This window comes from Sminthopsis crassicaudata, chromosome 1, assembly GCF_048593235.1.
Source record: "Sminthopsis crassicaudata isolate SCR6 chromosome 1, ASM4859323v1, whole genome shotgun sequence".
Lineage (NCBI taxonomy): Eukaryota > Metazoa > Chordata > Mammalia > Dasyuromorphia > Dasyuridae > Sminthopsis > Sminthopsis crassicaudata.
Genome location: NC_133617.1, coordinates 318710189 through 318730154, shown reverse-complemented (window position 1 = coordinate 318730154; position 19966 = coordinate 318710189). Strand labels below are relative to the sequence as shown.

The following is a 19966-nucleotide window of genomic DNA, read 5'->3' as shown; positions in this document are numbered from 1 at the left end:
ACATTTTTTTGGCATTAGCAGAAAACACTTGGCACTAATATATAGTTTACACAACCCTTAAAAGAAGGGTGTTGTTTGTTTTTTTTTTTGTTTTTTTTAATTTTCAAGTGGATAAGTCCTCTGATCACTTCTTTGACTATAACACTGAATTAGTACCATTAGTTCTTCCTTTATTGTTTCTACTTTTTCCATTTAAATATAAGGTTAGAGAATTTGTATGTGTGAGTACATTTCCTTATATCTATCATTTATGCATCACTATTCAATAATTATAAAAACTAGTCTCTAGCTCATACAGTCATACTAAAACACTGGAGACTAAAGCCAAGAACTTGGTAGACAGCAAGTAACTGATAAATTCACTAACAACATAAGTAATTTAAAAGAAATATTCCCAAAAGCTAGTTATCTAATCAAAATCAAGTTTATGCTCCTCAGCTCCCATAATCATTGCATTAAGTTTCTCTTTATCATTAGAAGTGTGTGTGTGGGGGGGGGGGGGTAGAATCTATTTTATTAATGGAAAATAGGTGTATAGGTTAGAAGGCTAGTCTTGAAAATGAAAGAATAACTTGCCTTGACTATACTATTCCATCTCAAATTCTAGGCACCTTTTCTGGCTCCTCAGAGCTTGCCTTGTCTCAGACATCCTTTTTTGCCACACAGAGGTAGATAACACTCTAGTAAAATTCCATCTACAATCATATTCCTGTAGACAAATATAACTTACCTAAACTAATTCCTCAATAACTAACACTCTTTATCCTTATCCCAATGATTCTGAACACTACTAACATTCTTCAAATCCATTCACAATTCACCCATGATGCTCATTTATTCCTATCTTTCTCAAGTGAACTTCCCAGCCACTCATGTAAGCTTCTAGATTTCATCTTAAAAGTAAGATATAGATTCTTCCTGATCACACAAATAGCTTGGTTAATTTTACAATGGTTGTACTTTCATTCATATCCCACAATGAATATTATCATTGGTGAGAGAGTTATATTATTTCTTGTTTCTAATTGCCAGTTCTATGCTCTCCCTGTACCACCATCACTTAAGGATAATCTGCTCCTTTGAGGTTCATTGAAGATTCTGGTAGCTGTCTAAAATACTCTTGGTTAAATGTATGGTTCAATATATATTTTTTTCCAACACAAATTCTTCCTTTACATTAAGAGAGATGGATATTTCCTCAAATACCTTAATTTCTCAATTCTTCAATTTATATTTCCCAAACCTGTATTCCTCTACCTCACTACAGATTACATACAGAAGTGGTCATAATGTTGATCTTTCTATCATCTACATGAGTCACATAAATTTTTATCAATTCTGAAAATCCTTTACTGGACTATAATTTGCTGCCATTTTACTTTTCATCTGTTGTGAAGATTCACATTCTGCTTACTATCTTCACTATGATCTTCAATCTCTCTACCACCGAGTTTGTTCCCAGGCCATTGCCCCTGTATTGATTTGTTAGGATTTTTACAAGGTGCTAAATTGCCTTGGATAGAGACAATAATTATCTAATTTAGCATGGTTCAGTATGAATGATCTGACCTTACAAGGAGATGTTATGGGCCAGAACTTGAAACAAGTTACTGAGTGGAATTGAGGAGACAGTGGTTAAATCTAGTTTAGCACTGACTTAATCCTACAACAAATAATGGTTTCCTCATGATATAATAATTGGTGTATACTCAGTGTGGAACATATAAGTGAAAAGTTCTCAGCGCCAAGGGGACTTTGGGAGATTCACAACTAGGATCAATTTTTGGAAGATTCACAAGCCCACAGAAACTAATAATCCCACTCTCGGAGGCAGAATCAAGATTCATTCCCACTTCCACCTTTGTGCTGGCTGGAGAGATTGGGAAGAGGAGAGGCAGAAGCTGGAAGAGACAAAGGACTAGCAGCAAGAGCTCTAGGGAACCAAGGAGAGAGGAAGGCCTCCAGAAAACTAGCTGAATCCCAAGTGAAGGAGATAAGATTTTGAAACAGACAATAAAGGATTTGGACTTTAACTCCTGGCTGCATTTGAGGTGATTATTGAAGCTGAACTGAAGCCAAGGCTGCCCCCAGAAGCTGCCCAAGAAATCTTCCCCAAGAGAACGATTACATTTAGAGAAAAAGAACATTACATTGATTGCATTATTTTCCTTTACCTATCTTTATCTCTTGGTCAACCATTTTGAACTCTACACTGTTTTGTTTTTTTTTTCTTTTGAGTTCCTAGCCAAATTATCTTATTGAATATCTTGCTTTTCCAAGTTCCAACCATGAATAGTAATCCAAATATTTCAGTATCCAATGCTTTCCTTTATTTTCATTTTCTTATGAACAAAGGTGGAGAAAATCACAAAAATATTTTTTGGATTATCGTGTTTGGGTCACTACAAATTTATGTTATATAACTTCAACTTTTCACTTATTGTTGCTAGGCAATCCTTTTATATCTTCTTCCCTTGTCACACTCTTCACAGCAGGTTTTCCAGTTTTTCATCCTCCTTCAAGCCTTTGCAAACTTCCCTAGCTCCATCTTCTAAGTTGAGAAGCAGATCAAATATTTCACTGAAAAAAACTGACCACCTTTTCAGAGAACTTTTTCTTCTTTCCACACCTCACATTACTCAGAAGGTTTCTGATACTATCTTTTAATTCAACTGTTTTACATGAAAAAGTAGCCCTCTGTGCTAAGGCAAATCAATCCCTTTGTATAGACAAATGATCCTATTCCATCCTATCTTATTCAGCATACTGCATTCTCTAGCTTCCCTACTGAATGAAATAAATGAAGATTTCTCAGAAGACTCGAGGATAAAGTAGAGCAGGCCCTAGGTCTAAGTTTCATTAAGTCAGGTGACCAAAGCAGAATACGTATTGCCATATCAGCACTGCTCATGTCAAATAAGGAGACATTGTTATACATTGGTCAATAGACCTTTCTGTGTTCCTGAAGAATTCAGTCTATCCAATGAATTTAAAAACCAACAGGATTAGGGAGGAACCCACAGTTTTTCAGCTACATAACCCAGATCCTGCTTCTGAACTGTGCCACACCTTGCAGAACTGTCCAGTTAGTGTGCTGGCCTGCTTCTTGCAAGAAATGAATAAAGGCTTTCGGTTTGTACATGGAGATGCCTCCCAGAAGTCACTTTGGGTAAGATGGTCTAGTAAACCGTTCACACACACCTACTATTTTATTAATCTTCAATTTCCCCCTTACTACTGGCTGCTTCATTACTGCCCCATATCTCCCCCCATCCTCCAAAACCTCTCCATCCCCAGTAGTTATCCTATATCTCTCCTCCCTTTTGTGGCTAAATTAGTTGAGAAAACACTCCAGTCCATTTTTCACTCAGCTATTGACCTGGGGAGGGGGTGAACCCTGAAACTGTCCAAATGATGGGGGTGATCTCTGAAACTCTCCTCAGAGACCCACCCTTCAGGGCAATTAAGTAGTTTCATTAAGATTAGCCCAGGACCACTCCCAATAGCTCAACTCCTTGTTGTTGAGTGGCTTGAAACTCCCAAGATAAGTACTTTCTTTTCAACTGGAAATTTAGGCCTAGAGGCAATAACAATAGAAGCTCCAGTCTCAGATTTTTAATAAAATGACCATTTTGAACTCCAAATCTTTGCAGAAGTCCAAAATAGGAATTATGCTTTGCCAATAAAGCTCTCTTCTTGGCAAAGTTGCCTTCTGGGACTCCTGCCTACTGTGAAGAGACCCTCTTCTCAGTGATAACATTTTGTTATTTCTCTGCCAGGACATCTTGCCACTGAGGAGTCTGTCTTCCTAGCAAAGTTGGCTTCTCAGTGCCAATAAACTTCCCTTTTGCCATTCAGATTTTTGGGGCTTGTGAATTCTCTCACATTGGACCTGTGTGTCTCTGAGCAGAGGGGTTTTCCCACAATTCTCTGCATTGCCACTACTAACTGTATCACTATCATATTGATCCCCTTAAACACATCTTAGCATGTCACTGCCCAATTTAATAAATACCAATAGCTCCTTATTACCTCAAGGATCAAAAATAACTTCCTTTGCTTGACTTTTAATTCCTGTTATACCTTGGCCACCTCTTTACCTTTCTAGGATTTTTATATTTTATCTCCATCTAATTAATCCAGTGATACTGGTATCTTTGCTGTTCCTTGAACAAGATCCTCATTCCCCTGACTCCTTACAATTTTTACTATTTATTCCTTATGCCCTAAATGATTAAAATGATTAAACTTTATTTTAGGGAGGAACTAATACTATCATGTTTATGAATACTTGGATGGGGATGACCTAATGGAAGGAGGCATCTAGGATGACATAGTGGAAGGTACTGGAGAAGCTCCTGATATTCTAATGATGTCTAAAATGGATAAAGACCTTTATCCCATCAAACATTTAGAGGGAATGATTATAGCCTAAGGCAGAGTAACTGAATAGGACAATTAGGAAAACTCAGGACAATAAAAGAGAACTGTGGCACAACATATCCATGCTTTTTCAGCTTCCTATTATAGGTTTATTATTATTTAAGATGAAAAGTGTCTTGAGGGCAGGGAATTAATTTGATTTGTACTTACATTATCAAGATTTAGCACAATAACTGGAATATACTAAAATTTAATAAATTCTTATTGTGAGAAATGGATGGGCATTTGGTTTCCACAGTTATGAAAATTAAATTGGAGAAATGAAATTTAAATTAGAAAACTGAAACCCACAAGGTCATCAAGGAATATTCTAAGTGGAGTTTTATTTTCCCCCAAAAGAATGTAAGCTCCTTGGTGGCAAGCACTGACATTTGTAATGAAGGGTGGTGGCTTGAAATTTGACAAGAATCTTTTATTCTCTGTTCTTAGCCCTTCTCTGTTACCCTTTCCCTTCTAAAAGGGAAACTCCTTTTGGGGCAGAGACCAGCTATGTAATGAGGGGTGGAGATTCATGTAACTTCTATGATATCCAATTAATAGGGAATCTGCCTATGCAATTTCAAAGCTGTATCACATGGGCATCCTTTTTTGCAAGAATGTAAAATAACTCTTTCCTACATCCCTCAATGGAGTTCTTGGTAAGATCATTTTATTTCTTATACTTATTAACTGAATGATTGGTAAGACATCAAGTGCTGCCTCTGACATATTTGATCTGTGTAACCTTGGACAAAATCATTTAATTTCTCTGTGCTTGAGATAACTCTAAGGCTACAAATTAGACAAGACATTAAGATCTGCATTGGTTAAAGGCATTTTCACACTAGAATTTTTCCATATTTAAAAAACAAACAAACAAATCTGAAGTCCAGAAAATTAAAATTAAAAAGAGAACCTGTGAAAGTTCTCAAACTTATTAATTGAATGAAGAGATTTATTTTTCCTCAAAATCTAGTCCTTAGTAATGTTTACAAATGGAAACATAATGTTTTGCCTTTGTTAAATGTGAAATCAGCTGTAGAATAGAAGAAATTGTCAGGGGCCTACAGAAAGCTCTGTGACTGACAAGTCTTGATTTCTGTTCTTGTAAGAAGTGCTAGTAGCTACAGAAAACCCAAGGAGCAATTACTGTGTTAATAGCTATAAGAAGTGTTCCATTAATAAGGTACAAATCCAAGAAGTTCAAAGTCTGATAAAATCACTATATGAACAAAAGGCTACAACAATTGTAAATTTGTTAAGTGATTTTCCTAAAATGTAGGTCTGATCTTGTCACATATTCCTTCCCTAATTCAAGAAAATCCAGTGACTTCCTATTGCCTCTCAGTGCAAATGGTCTTGTCTTCAAATACTTTGTCTTCAATTTACTCTTGATGTCTAGGATCAGTTCGGCTAAATTGCTGATTGGTATTCCCTAAAATAACTCATCTTCTGATGAATTTGTCAACTGTCCATTTAGAATAGTGGTAAAGATCTCTCACTTCCTCTAATAGTTTCTAGTTCTCTCAGGTACTCGATAATTTAATACAAAGATTTTCAGTGGGTATCCTTATGGAAACTAGTGTGCTGAGTATTTTTGTTCAATATAGTAGTAATTGAATGGAAGTTATACTAAAGAATAGGGGAGCCTGGTGTCTCTCCCATGATGTGCTGTGATTTTTCACTACCAAAGTATATATCCAATATTATGCTATGAACAAAATACTAAATAAATTAATGTTGGAGAACCAAAGTTGCCATACTACTGGTAATTACCACAAGTATTAATAAAGATATAAATCTAATAAATCCCAGCTCAACTTTCCTCAACTAGGCCTTCAAGGCCTAGAAGAAACCGAAATGATAAAATTAAAATCTACCAAAAATGACAAAATTTCTTCCAGACTCTCACCATTTGCCTCTGTTGCATTTGAACAATGGAACTCCGATTACTAAAGGTAGGTTAGTCACATTAATCACAACTGTCAAGTTTGTAAAAGGTTAAGAAAATTAAATCAAAACAAAACAAAGATAAGTCATTCACAGAGGCTTAGGTTTGAAGTATGGCTGAGAATCTCATGGTACCTATTCTTGGTCCAGCTTCCAAAGGTTAGATATTTTCCAGATTAGCTATTGCATTTGCTGCTTTCTTTCCCCTAATCCCCAAGGTTTGAGAGGTCTTAACTTGTCAAAGTCCTGTCCTATTAGTCATATAGTCAGAGCAAACATCCAGGTGATCCAGGAGGGAAATGCAAAATGGATTTCTACCTAAAACTAATAGACATCTATGTCTAGCATCTTGAATTTAGTGGCAAGACTAAGATAACCCAATACAAACTTTCTCACATTTCTCTGAATACTTTATTTTCACTTTTTTTTTTTTTACCATATCTTAAAGCAAAACAGTATTTAAGGAAATACATATTTCACAATTTGCTTAGCTATTCCCTCAATTAGGGAATGTCCATTTTGTGTCTATTTTGTAATGGACAAAGTTTTCTCTAGTTCCTTATTTTATTGTTAGTTTTTGCTCCTCTCTCTCTCTGCCTCTGTCTCTGTCTCTCTCTGTCTCTCTGTCTCTCTCTCTCTCTCTGTCTCTCTCTCTCTCTCTCTCTCTCTCTCTCTCTCTTTATTTCCCCTCCCCCTCCAATTAAAGACCTTGTTTAGGGTTCCTTAAAGTAAGTCAATCTACTGAAGCTAGACTGCAGAGCACTATAAATTATAATGTTTCTATCTGAAGGACACAAGTAATCTATTTCTTACTTTGCTTCAAACTGTTGTACTCATAGTCTTCAAGGGTGTTCTCTCAATGTTCTTCTATTTCCTAGGGATGCTGTTTTTTTTCTGGGAAGCATTATACAACGTTCAGCTAGAACAAATGTTTCCTGGAAAATACCATGGAGGTGGAAATACATAGGAGGATGTATAGCTGCCTATTAATCACTTTATAAAAGTTAGTATTACAATCTGACAACAATCCTGAAAAAAGTAGAGGCTGGGTTCTAATTCATTTGGGGGGAGAGGACAGAGAAGCTTATATGGAGAAATATGCATTGATGATAATTTAGCACTAATATTCAAATGTGCTTCACACTTTTTAATTACAGTTTGATCTAATCTGGTAAGAAACACCACATGAGATGCAAGGTATTTATGACTTAGTAAGAAATAAATAATGTTGATTTCTAGGACTTGCAATATAGATCTGGAAGTGATTCTTGTGAAGGTAGTAACAAAGGTAATGCTAGCTATAAGCTCCTGGAAGGATTTAATATAAAAGAAGAATAATGAAGGCTACATGGTTCAACCTTGGACTTTGCCCAGTATTGATATGTGAATAAAAGAATAAAATTCAGAAAACAGCATGTGGTGAAATAGAAAATATTGTCACCATGATTGATGCTCTAGCCTGAGTTAGAAAGAGTTAGAACATAATGTAAAAAGTGTCAGAGAGGAAGGTAGAGTCAAGATCAAAGATTAATGAAAGGGACTCAATTGAGCTCTCCCTCTAAACTTTGAAATACTTCAAGTAATAATCTAGAGCAGCAAAACTAACAAAAGATCAGGGTAAAGCAATTTTCCCACCCATGACAATTTAGGAGGTCATCAGGAACAGTTAGGGCAGCATCAGGTTTTAGGAGCAATGGCAGCAGCAGCAGTATCCATGGCTTTGGGAGTTCTCAGCCACAGACAGACAACTGTTCAGAAGATCACAGGGAACTCTTTTGTGGCACTGGGTTCAGGACCCTTTTACATTGTCTATAAATAGTTCTGGGGATCAGTCCCAAGACTAAGAAGAACACTAATAAACCAGCACTTGTGGTAGCAGAGGAGTGAGAGCCTGTGTCAGAATTTCAGGGTCATAAATAATTACAAAAGCTTATTGAAGAAAATAATTCTTTTAAAATTAGAATTAAATAATTAGAAAGCAATGTCTCCATGAAACATCAAGAAATAATAAATAGAAACTTTTTTAAAATACAAAGAAAAAAAGAAGTAGAAAGTTATCTTATTGGAAAAACTGACCTGGAAAATAGATTAAGGGGAAAGATGTTAATATATTATTAAACTACTTAAAAGCCATGATCAAAATAAAAGAATTTATAAATTATATTTCAAGAACTTATCAAGCATAATTATCCTGATATAAAAACCAGGGGATAAAACATAAATTTAAAAAATTCACAAACCACTTCCTAAAAGACATTATACCTCCCACCTCATGGGGGGAAAAAATAACAACAACAACAACAACTCCAAAGACATTATCTCCAAATTCTAGAGCAACCAGGTCAAGGAGAAAATATTACAAGCTTCAAGGAAGAAATAATTCAAATATTGTAGGGCCACAATGAGGAAAACACAAGATCTAGAAGCTTCCATAAAAAAGATCACTTGGAATATGATATTCTGGAGGCAAAGGAGCTAGAATTACAACCAAGAATAGCCTAACCAGCACAACTAAGTATAATTCTTCCAGGGAAAAAAATAGAAAACATAAATGATAGAAAAAAATCTATTAATTAATTAAAGAATGTTCAAGCCTTCTTGATGAAAGGGCTAGAACTAAACAGAAAATCTGATATTTAAATAGAAGACTCAAGCAAAGTATAGTAATCATTAGAGAGTTTAAAAAGGTTAAACAATTCACATTTTTACATGGGAAGATGATACTTGTAACTGCAAAGATCTTTATTAGTATTAGGGTAGCTACAAGAAGTAATATATAGATAAAGGGAATGGATGCGAATTGTTTATGATAGATTGATTTTTAAAACATAAATGTAAGAGAAAATTAATAAGTTTAACAGAAAAAGGCAGATGGGAGATGGCAAAAGGGAGAGATATATTGGGGCAAATGATCTCATTAAAAAAGGCATAATAGGAAGAGGTTTTACAATAAGGTGAACATGGCAGGGGCAGAGATGAACAAAGCTTGAGCCTTATTCTTATTAGATTTGGCTCAAAGGGAGAAATACACATACTCATTTGTTTATATTTTAAAGAAGTAGGAGTGAAAGAGGATAAGAAAAAGACAAGGGACTGATCAAAGAAAGGGCATGATGGAGAGAAAATGGTTCAAAAGAAATCCCTAACTCAAAATGACTACTCAGAGATTTCTCAAAGTGAAGAACAGAAGCTTTATTAGTATCTCATGAGAAGTGGGCAGTTAACTGACTGGAGTCTCAGAGGGAGGAGAGCCAGTTTTCACAAAGGCCTATAGATGATTTAAATAGTCCAAAACCACAAGAACCCGTAACCTCCTCCTCTCATCTGGTTAATTTTCACTGCCTGCTTAGATGGAAGTAGCAAGGGTTTGCTAAATTCTAGTCCAGGCAATATTGCAGGTGTTTGTCTAAATTTATGGTGGTCAGTTTTGCAAATACTTGCAGGTGTGTTTGAGCTGGTATTAAACACTCTATTTCTAGTTGTGAAATAGATTACTAGATAATTAAAGAGATTAAAGAGATAACTTTAAAAATTTTGAATAAAATTGGTACTTTTGCACATTAAGTTCTGCTATCATACAAAATATTTGCACATTTGTTTAATTTTTTATATGCTACACATATTCTCTTTCTGAAGCAAATTTCAAATGTCAAATCTATAACTTTAAAAATAATTCTATTTATTTATTTTTGTAGAAAGGAAATTAGAGTTATCTACTGTATATCCCTGACTTCAGTTGTAAGGTTGAGGTCAGAATTAATCTATGACTTTTCATCATCTTTTAAATTATCAAGTGGTTCTCAGACATTGTGCAACTCAAATCTAACCTTTAAGTATCCATTAATTTCCTATATTTTGGAAATAACATCTCAATCACTCAAGTAGATACCATTTTCTGCTATTTTCCACTTTCCATTCCTAAATTAGAGAGTTCCTTGGACAGCTTAGATGGTACAATCCATAGGGAACTGCCCTAAAGTGAGGAGGACCCAAATTCAAATTGGGCCTTAGACACTTAATACTTCTTAGCTGTGTGACCCCAGGCAAGTCACTTAACCCAATTGCCTCAGAAAATAAAGAAAGAAAAAAAAAAAGAAAAGAAAAGAAAAGAAAGAAGGATTTCTACAAGGCCATTTCCATAAATAGAATATCATTGCTTTTTTGTCTGTTAAAATATAATATAATTCTTTTTTCCTTGAAACACTGGTCAAAATTATCTTTTTCTATGAAGTCAAGGACTTTTTGTTGTTGTAGATTGTTTATTTGTTTGATTGCTTATTTTTACTTTTTAATATTTATAACAGTAATTTTATTCCAACATATTTAGGCTAAATTTTGTAGAAAGCATTAAAGCCATTCATTAATTAGAATAAACTTTGTAGCTCTGTTACAAAAATTATTAAATTGTCCACTCTAACGAGGGCTGTTTTATTTTCTGGACATTGTCATTCTGAGAATTACTGAAGTATTAAATTCCTGGCAGAATGCTGAACTTATGCTGGATTTATGTAATGTATTCTTATGAAATTCACGTTTCTTTTTTTTTCTGATGCAGAATTATTTCTAAGAAACCAAAAAGAAAAATCTCTTTAAAGAAAGAAGTTAATATAGAGTAGAATAAATATATCAGCGCTGTCCAATTCCTTGAATTTTTGATATCAATTCTACCTGATTGAATTTTACCTGAATATTGAATATTAATTGAATATTGTATATTGAATATAGAGCATTGTTTTTTCTTTATTTTTTTTTTTAGTTTTCCTTAACAGTTGTTTTAATTTACATTTCTCTAATCAATAGTGATTTAGATAATTTTTTTCCATCTGACTATGTATAGCTTTAATTTCTTCTTCTGAAAATTGACTATTCATATCCCTTGACAATTTATCAATAAGGGAATGGTTCTTATTTTTATAAGTGGCTCATATATATTTGAGAAAACAAACCATTGTTAGGGATTTGCTGCAAAATACATTACTTCATCATCCATTCTATCTTTTATAGGTGGGATTAACAAAAATAAGAGTTAATGATTATTGATAAAAAGATATATTCTATAAAGATTGATAAGATGCTTTTTTAAAAATTGGAAAATAAAACATAAGATTTTTCTACTTTGTACTTTGTTCCTGGTTAATGATCCCTAGGATATCCTTTAAGTATTTTTAATATGGGTAATGCTGATATTGGTTACATTCAAAAGTGAACATGAGAATAATAAACTCAGCAACATCTGCTATTCATTGTATCTTTTAAAAGTGGAGTTTATATTAGTTAGTCATTTTTGATATTTCAAAAATTATGAAAGATCATGAAATTATTTCCAGCCTGATTCTAAGGACCAGAGAATAATATTGCCAGTGAAACAAATTATGTTATATTTTGCTATTCATTTTTGATAGTAGTTTGTAAAAAAGATATTTTTTTATCTTTCCATATGAAAAACATCAATGTGAGGATTGGGAATAGTATTATTCATGACACCCCTTCTTATAACAGAATTTATACTCTTTCTTAGAGATAGTTTTGCTGTCCTTTTTTCCCTTTGTAAAATATATTTATGCAAAATCAATTTAAGGTTTGGTATTACATTCAAGCACAATCCAATTTGATTTTTTCCCTTCAACTTCTCTCTGAGAGATGAATAAAAACGATGAAGACAAGAGAGGGACATCAAGGAACCTCATAGAGGGATAAAATAAAATGTGATATTTTAATCATATGAAGAGAAATTAATAAAAATAGCTTCCTTTATGACATTAAAAAAAATTATCATTTATCCAAATGGAAACTTTTTTTTTCAGGTACAGTCTAATATCATAGATTATGAGGGGCAATATCTTAATGAAAAATCTGGTTTAATCATTTGTTTTATCTTTCTTACTACCCTCATTCCAGAACATTTTTTTTTCTCTTATTCTCAGTCTTCTGACTGATTGTTCAATGATAAATCAATTTCTTTCCCTTTATTTATTTAGTATATATATCAGAAATAATTTGGGGAAAAGTTATCTAGTAGGACTTAGAAAAATCAGCATTTCTTAGAATCAGGACCAGAGTGCTCCCTTACCTCTGGAGCAAATGAACAATGGCATGACTGAACTATTTATTTCAATATTCTTAGTGACAGATATTGTTCAATGCACAATTGACTTAGCTTCCATAATTACTATTGATTAAAAGAAAAAAATTGCATAAAGACATGGTTTTTATCTCTTCTGGCACTAGAAAATATTGTGACACACACAAAAAATTTTGGACATAGAATCAAAGCCACACATTATATTGTATTAAAGAGTCCCATTGTCTTGGTATTATTGCCATCTTGCTTTCTAGTTCTTATTTTCCATATATATTTCCAACTTGATGGATTTGTATAATCCATCAGCATCAGGTTTCTTGGAATAATTTACTCTATTACAAAAGATAGTTCATTTTCAACTTTATTTCTCACTGAATTTTGCACCCTGTCAGGCAAGAACAAAGATGACTTATGGAAAATGTAGATGACATCTATGTTTACTAGCCAGTATAATCAATCCAAACTCAGTTAGTGCCTGTTACCAACAATTCCTCAATAGATGAAGAGTGCTATGCAATGATGACTTGTCATAAACTAAAAGACAATTGTGCCCCAACAAAGTCTCCTGCTTGCCTTTGTGTACAAAGTATAAATAGAATTGAGCAAATAGGGTGGAAAAAAAAAAGTCCCATTGCTGAAAGGCAATGTTAAAGAAAAATGATGTTCATAGTCACTCTGCCAGTAGCTGGCAAAGCAGTTTTTATAAAACATATTTAATGTTTACAGCTACTTGGAGACTGGGAAAAAAGTAATACTTTTAAAATATGTTTAATGTTTAGAAGCACTCTGTGGCCCGAGAAGCAACTCCTGCTAAAATATATTTAATGTTTAGAGTCATTCAGAGGCTAAGAAAAAGCAACTTCTTGTTAATTTTTAACATTTACTGCTGATCAGTGGCTACTAAAGCAGCTATCAATACTGTCTGTTTTATGTTTAGAGACACTCTGAGCCTGTGTGCACACAATCCTTACCTTGATCTTCTCATGACTGTACAAAATCTATCAACAGTATTACCATAGAAAGCATACCACCAATAAAAACAAAGTAATCCAGAGTGAGACTAAAATGTTCTTTTTATATCCAATCATAACCCTTATCATTCTAGACTTCTGGGTTATTCTATATACTGTGAACACTTCAACCACTGACACCATAGGGATCAAGAGATCTTGCTCAGTTTTTACTTACTGTGCTAAATAAACCTGTGTGACTTCAAAACAACAGCTCAATCTGATAATTTGTAGGAATTTCAGAGATCTTTACCTTATCTCTATACTTATAGGTAAACCAAAAAACAGTAACAAAGTAACTCCCCTCCTCACCCAAAAACAAAAACACACACACTAGATGATAAAGGAAAATATTTGATTTCTTTGATTATTTTTCAACTAATTCAACATTGGAAAATGCAATATAATCAACTGTTCCAGAAGAACTCCAGAAGAGTCACATTCAGCAGCATGATATAAAGAAAAGAACATAGAATGAAAGTGGCGGTGTGATATATAAAAAACACAAATAGAAATAATTTTGAACTCAGCTGACCTGTATGAATGTCATCAAATTTCATCAAATACAAAATGAGGAAATTGGACTAGAAAATTTCTGGAGTCCCTTTGAAGTTCCTAATCTATGGTCTTGATATTGAGGCTATTGACTACGAGTTAGGGAATATATATTGGTGATTAAATAAAAAATAGAAAGTTGTCTATGGGTACTTACTGAGAAGAAAAATGAATTGTACCTAGAGCTCCTGATGTTCATCACCTAGGAACACAATCAACCAATTATCTGAAGATCAATGTTTGGTATCTTTGAACATTTTGTGTTCCTTATCAGTGAAGAAAGGTTACTCCCCCAAAATCTGGCACTATTGTGCCAAAAGATCAAGTTTGTTAAACATTCACTCTGGCATCACTGAGTTGCAATGACTCTTCTTAGATTTTTCCAGTTGTGTTACCAGAGATATGTTCTAAGGAGCAGTGAAATTGTTTGGCTTCCCATTTTCCTACCTGAATTCTCCTCACTTGGTAAGACAAGGAAAATCTGAGATTGAGTTTTTATTTCAATATTATTTTTGCTATCACAAGGAGGTCTTAAAAAAAAAAACATATATTACATGATTCCTAGACTCTCGGTCAAGATTGTCAATTTCCTCCTTCTCTGACAGAAGTTATTCCAGGTATAAATGTAGTCAAGAAAACCTCAGTCACCCAGTCAGGATCTCAGATCTTTCCACACTGAAAATTTACTCAGTAGTTTCCTTCACACATAGATTCCATGAAAACCAAAATAGAAATGAGAACATAAGTTAAAACAGTAACTTCAATTTTTTTTTTTCCTTAAGCTAGCTACCTTATTCCAATAAGTTTCATTCTTTAAATCTTTTTGCTTATATGTCCCTGATTTGTAGAAGCTATAAGTTACTTGTTTCCTATGGCTCTAGGGCTAGGCTGTCTCCTATGTGTAAAATGCATGCTCTCCTTATCTTCAACTCCAATAATCTTTGTCTTCCTTCAAGATTCTGCTCACAGATGTCATTTCTGCTAAAAAAAAAAAAAAAAAAAAAAAAGTCTTTGCCATGAATTGCTCTCTACTGTCTAAAGTCCTGTTTTATGTTTATTTGAAGAGGCAAAGCCAAGATAATAGAGAAACAGTATAGAGTTTCTCTCCATAGAATTCTTCTCAACATATCTAAAAGATGCACCAGATTGAATCTTATTAGGAGACACTTTTATAACTGCAATTATTCATTATAGAAAAGTAAAGTCAATTCCAAATTGAGTTTACATGAGGAGATTTAGTCTGGAATGTCAATATTTGTTACTCAAACTATCTTAATGTTTTATAGTTGTCTGGGATTGGGAAGTGAGAAAAAAGCTAACCTAGTCAAGGAAACTTTCATTAATAGGGTATCCAAAGAGGTAGATTTTTGCCTATGGTGCAACACAGATCTGAGATTGGGATAAGAGTCAAGCATATCAAAGAGCCTCCATTTGCATACTGGACTTTCAGCAATTCAGAGTTAACCCATGTTTCACCACTGAAAGTATAAGCAATTTGCATCTCCTATTATTCAGTCATTTAGAGAAAATCATTTTTGCATATTTCAAAATAGATATTCATTTTAATAAGTTTATATAATGACTGGTGATTCACATAATATCCTCAACATACTGCTATTCTTGTGGTATTCCCTTGAATCAAATATACTTCAAAAGGAAGCTACAGAATAAATCTTTTTGAAGAAGTCAAGCTGATTCTATACTATCATACATAACAAATCTCATATATGTAGGAAGAAATAACTTCCTGTGTTTATTGAATCCATTTCAAAATTTTCCTATATGAAATATGTCTAGATGTATATGTTTTGGTGAAATGGCCTTTTAATTAATGGCTTCTGATTTTTCTAGAACCCCATGAGAATAAAGGACCAGATTAGTTTACAGAGTAAATTCCCCAGCAGAGTGTGTAATAACAAAATCAGAATGTATAATCTATAAATAACCTTTCCAGCTTTAAATGTATTTTACATACAAATCAGATAAATGTTATATGATAATAATATATGTTGTTTATATTATACAGGGTTGAATTAAATTTAAAGTCTCTTATTTTTGAAACAAAGAATTGATTTATATCTAAATATTTTTAAAAATCAAAGAAGCACAAAATAAACCTTTTCTATCTTTTGTTGTTACTATGATATTAGCTAATTTTAGGAATCTTTTTCCTTTCACTTTTTTTTTAGCTTTCTTTTTATTTGGCTTAATACTTAATACAAGGGTAAACAAGTGATCAGAGTATCTTTTTTTTTCCTAGTTAGTAAATAGATTTTAAGGTAATACCTTTGTTGTAATTGAATTTGGGCAATAAAATATGTCTTACTTTACATTTACGTCTAATGACAATAGTTTGACCTCCTGGAGAACTGAATTAATTAATTTATCTTTTTAAAATGAGATTTCAGAAAGTGTGCTACTAATCAGATTTATTTTTTCTCTGAGAAATTTTCCATATCATTTTTCCCCAAAAAAAATTATAAGGCACAGATAATTTTTTAAAATAATAACTTTTTATTTTTCAAAATACATGTAAAGAGAGTTTTCAACATTCACTTTTGCAAAACTTTGTGTTCCAAATTTTTCTCCCTCCTTTCCCCTCTCCCCCCTCCACTAGACAGAAAGTAATCCAATATGGGTTAAACATGTACAATTCTTCTAAACAAATTTCCACATTTATCATACTACACAAGAAAAATCAGACAAAGTGGAAAAAATGAGAAAGAAAAACACAAGCAAGCAGAAAACAACAATACCAGGCAATGGCTGTTGCTGTCCATTAAGGAAGGAGCTTTCTGTTATAGTAATATATGTGTACCTTTGAGGAAGGATGAAAGGGAGAAACAGACACAGAAAGACGCAACCTGAAACAGACACTAGGCTTGCAGACCAATATATACACTCTTAGTTTTAAAACTAAGTGAACTCTTCTGAAACTCTTTCTAAGGTCATAAAGATGATATGATCTCTGAATAACTGATAAGGTCACATACACAATTTCAAGTACATTTGAAATAAATCCATGTGACACCTCCCTTGGCCATGAAGCTGTCTATGCCCTGAGGATAGTCTGTGAAATCTTCATTAAATGTACTATATGATTACAGGGACAGCAGGAGTCATCTGAAGAATTTCAGAGTTAGGAAATCCTAGCAAATGTTCACACTTAGGTTTGAAATTATAGCTCAAGAAGTGATAAATAAGTAGCTCTTGCTGGTGAATACACTAAGTGAGGAGGGAAAAAAAATTAGCTTTGAAAGAGAGGGATCAGGCTCAGATAATGACTTCCCCCTTTTATAAAGCAAGGATACCTCACTCAGAACAGATTCTACGACTTGAGATGGGAGAAAGGGAAGGGGGAAGGGGGGCAAGGAGGGAGAGAAAAAAAGCCCCAGATTATTAAAATAGTTTTGAAATCAACATAATTACATAATCACCAAGATTCTTCCCTTGTAAAAGAGTAATTATTCCAGCTTTCTGAATTTGTCTGAGGAGCCAGTTAGATGCCATGAGAGTAATATTAGAAATACCTGAAGAAGGATTTCCAAGTCTTTTTTTCCCCCCACATATTTTTCCTCCCCTTCCCCAATCAATTATTTGATGGAATGGCTCTTTAAATACTTTCACATATTAAACTTTCATTTGCTGTACTTAAAAAAAAAAAAAAAAAATCCCTCCTCAGATAATTTGAGAAGTGGTATAATTAAGTTCTCTTTCATATAATAAACTATCAAATGTTTGCAAACATAAAACAATGATTTAAAGGGAGAATCTACCCAAGATCTAGATAAGAGATTACTATGTTATTTGGAACCAAAAATATGTTAATAGCTGAAAATGTATATTTGCATTATTCTAACTTTTATAAATATGCTATTAATATACAAATATGGTTATATATTGATAAATAGATATGCAAATATGAGAAAGAGAGAAAAATTTAATAATAGTAATAGTAGAAATAGTAGTAGTAGAAGTAAGTAGCAGCAGTGGTAATAGTGGTAACAGTGGTAGTGGTGGTAGGAATAGTAGGAGTAGTAACATAATATCCAAAGAGCCAGTGTTTAGAGTCAGGAAACTTGAGTTAAAAGTCTTGCTTCTGATTCATGGATGTATTTATGTGTACATATATAAAATGTGACTCTGAACAAATTACTTAACATCTTAATGCTTCATATAGACTCTTAAGGCTTCAGATTAATTGCCTAAATTCACTGAAAAGTTTTATATAAATCCAGACTCATTTTTAAAGTCATTATTAGTGTTCCCAATCATCTGATACCAAACACAGGGTAAATAACTACATCTAATTTAAGACCTACAAATTTTGATCCAGGCATATATACATGTTTTGTGTGTATTTGTGTGTATGTGTATGTGTGTGTTTTGTAGATTGACTTTAATGTCCCTGGAGTGGTCACTGATTTATTACCAAAGTTATATATTTAGAAGATATTTGATGCTAAGTAGTAATAGAAACAAGTAAGACACCAATATTCCAAATTGTTATTTCTAGCTCCAAAGCATACTATAATATATTCCTCATTATTGAAAAAAGGATCTTTTATTTTCCTATTTCATCAATAATTTACATATGAAATTGACATTCTATTTTCTTTTCTACTTTGAATAAAAAACTTCTGTATTGTATTTGTACCTATCTTTAATAAGATTCCTAAGCAAATAATTATTTAAAAGAAAAAACTTACCTAGACCCACTTCTTTCTGGTGGGAAGAAATGCGAAATTCTCTGCAAACAGTCTTATTCAGAACTTAACTTATTCATCAAATAAAATTTTAAAGACCTTTGATACTTACATGCAAACACACATACACATATGGCCATATAGTACTTCAGTTGGTTTAATGTGTAGAGGAATATTATTCATTCCCACTTTGTAAACCAAAAAAGGATTCCCTCAACTTATTTATGCAAAAATGTTATGTGACCAACAGATTGGTGCGAATGATTTATTGTGTTGTATCCCAATGGTATCTTGAAAATAAGATAATTGGGGAGGGGAAGAGAATCCTTAGTTCAACTCATAAATTAAACTCATTTTAAAAAATGTGTATTTTAGCACAGGAATTTTCTATTTTGCAAATTATACACTTTAGCTATTAAATCTGAGCTTATAAACTCAAGTTAAAGAGAAGTGAATTTTCATTTTCTTACTCACCCACGGGAGACATTTCTGGGACACTAGCAACATAAGGTCCATCCAAGAACTTTGGCTCATTATCATTAATGTCCTGCACTTTGATGATGAATTCTGACTCAGGCTCCAGGGGTTTCCTGGTATGTATGTCCACAGCCTGAGCACGGAGAGTATAGAAAGGTTTTTCTTCTCGATCAAGGCTTCTTATGGCATGAATGTCTCCTGTGGTTTCATCAATGGTAAAAACTGTGCCAGCTCCATCTCCTGAGAGGGTGTATTTAACACTGCCCACTCCTTTGTCTAAGTCGGAATGAAGCTTTATAGTAGAGAAACAGAAAAGAGACAGATAGACAGAGAGACAGAGAGAGAGAAAAAAAAAAAAAAGAGAGAGAGAATAAAATCATTAAAGAAATATTCCTAAATGAAAGACATTTTTTAAGTTTGAAAAAAATCAATTTTTCACTCACAGTTTAAAACCATTTATTTTTCAACCCTATTATTCGTTATACAGAATTCTGAATTTTAAAGCTGAAAAGGACCTTAGAGATTTATATTTATTCATAATAATTTCTTCCAACTTGGAGAAAAATATTTTATTTTTAAATCAAAGGAAGGAAAATTACCTTTTCCATAATTACTTTGAGAACTGTGAAAATGATCATCATTTAGGAATAGGAGAGTTTAATAACTAAATCTGGCCTGGGGATGGAGATGGAACAAGAAGAAGAAGATAATGGAAGTAAGATCAGAGGAAAATGAAAGAATTAGGAAGTTTCATATAATATTAA

At 33.2% G+C, this 19966-nt stretch overlaps 1 protein-coding gene across 8 annotated transcripts in view; it reads right to left on the bottom strand.

The window, feature by feature from the left end:
• Window positions 1–19966, bottom strand: part of CDH12 (cadherin 12) — a 1341561-nt gene that overhangs the window by 264188 nt on the left and 1057407 nt on the right. For 7 of the 8 annotated variants that reach the window (XM_074279079.1, XM_074279078.1, XM_074279081.1 and 4 more), the window contains one exon: window positions 19200–19494. The exons of the other annotated variant lie outside the window; for it this stretch is intronic. In XM_074279079.1, coding sequence (XP_074135180.1) covers window positions 19200–19494 — 295 coding nt within the window. The remainder of the gene's footprint in view (window positions 1–19199; window positions 19495–19966) is intronic. 8 annotated transcript variants of the gene reach the window in all.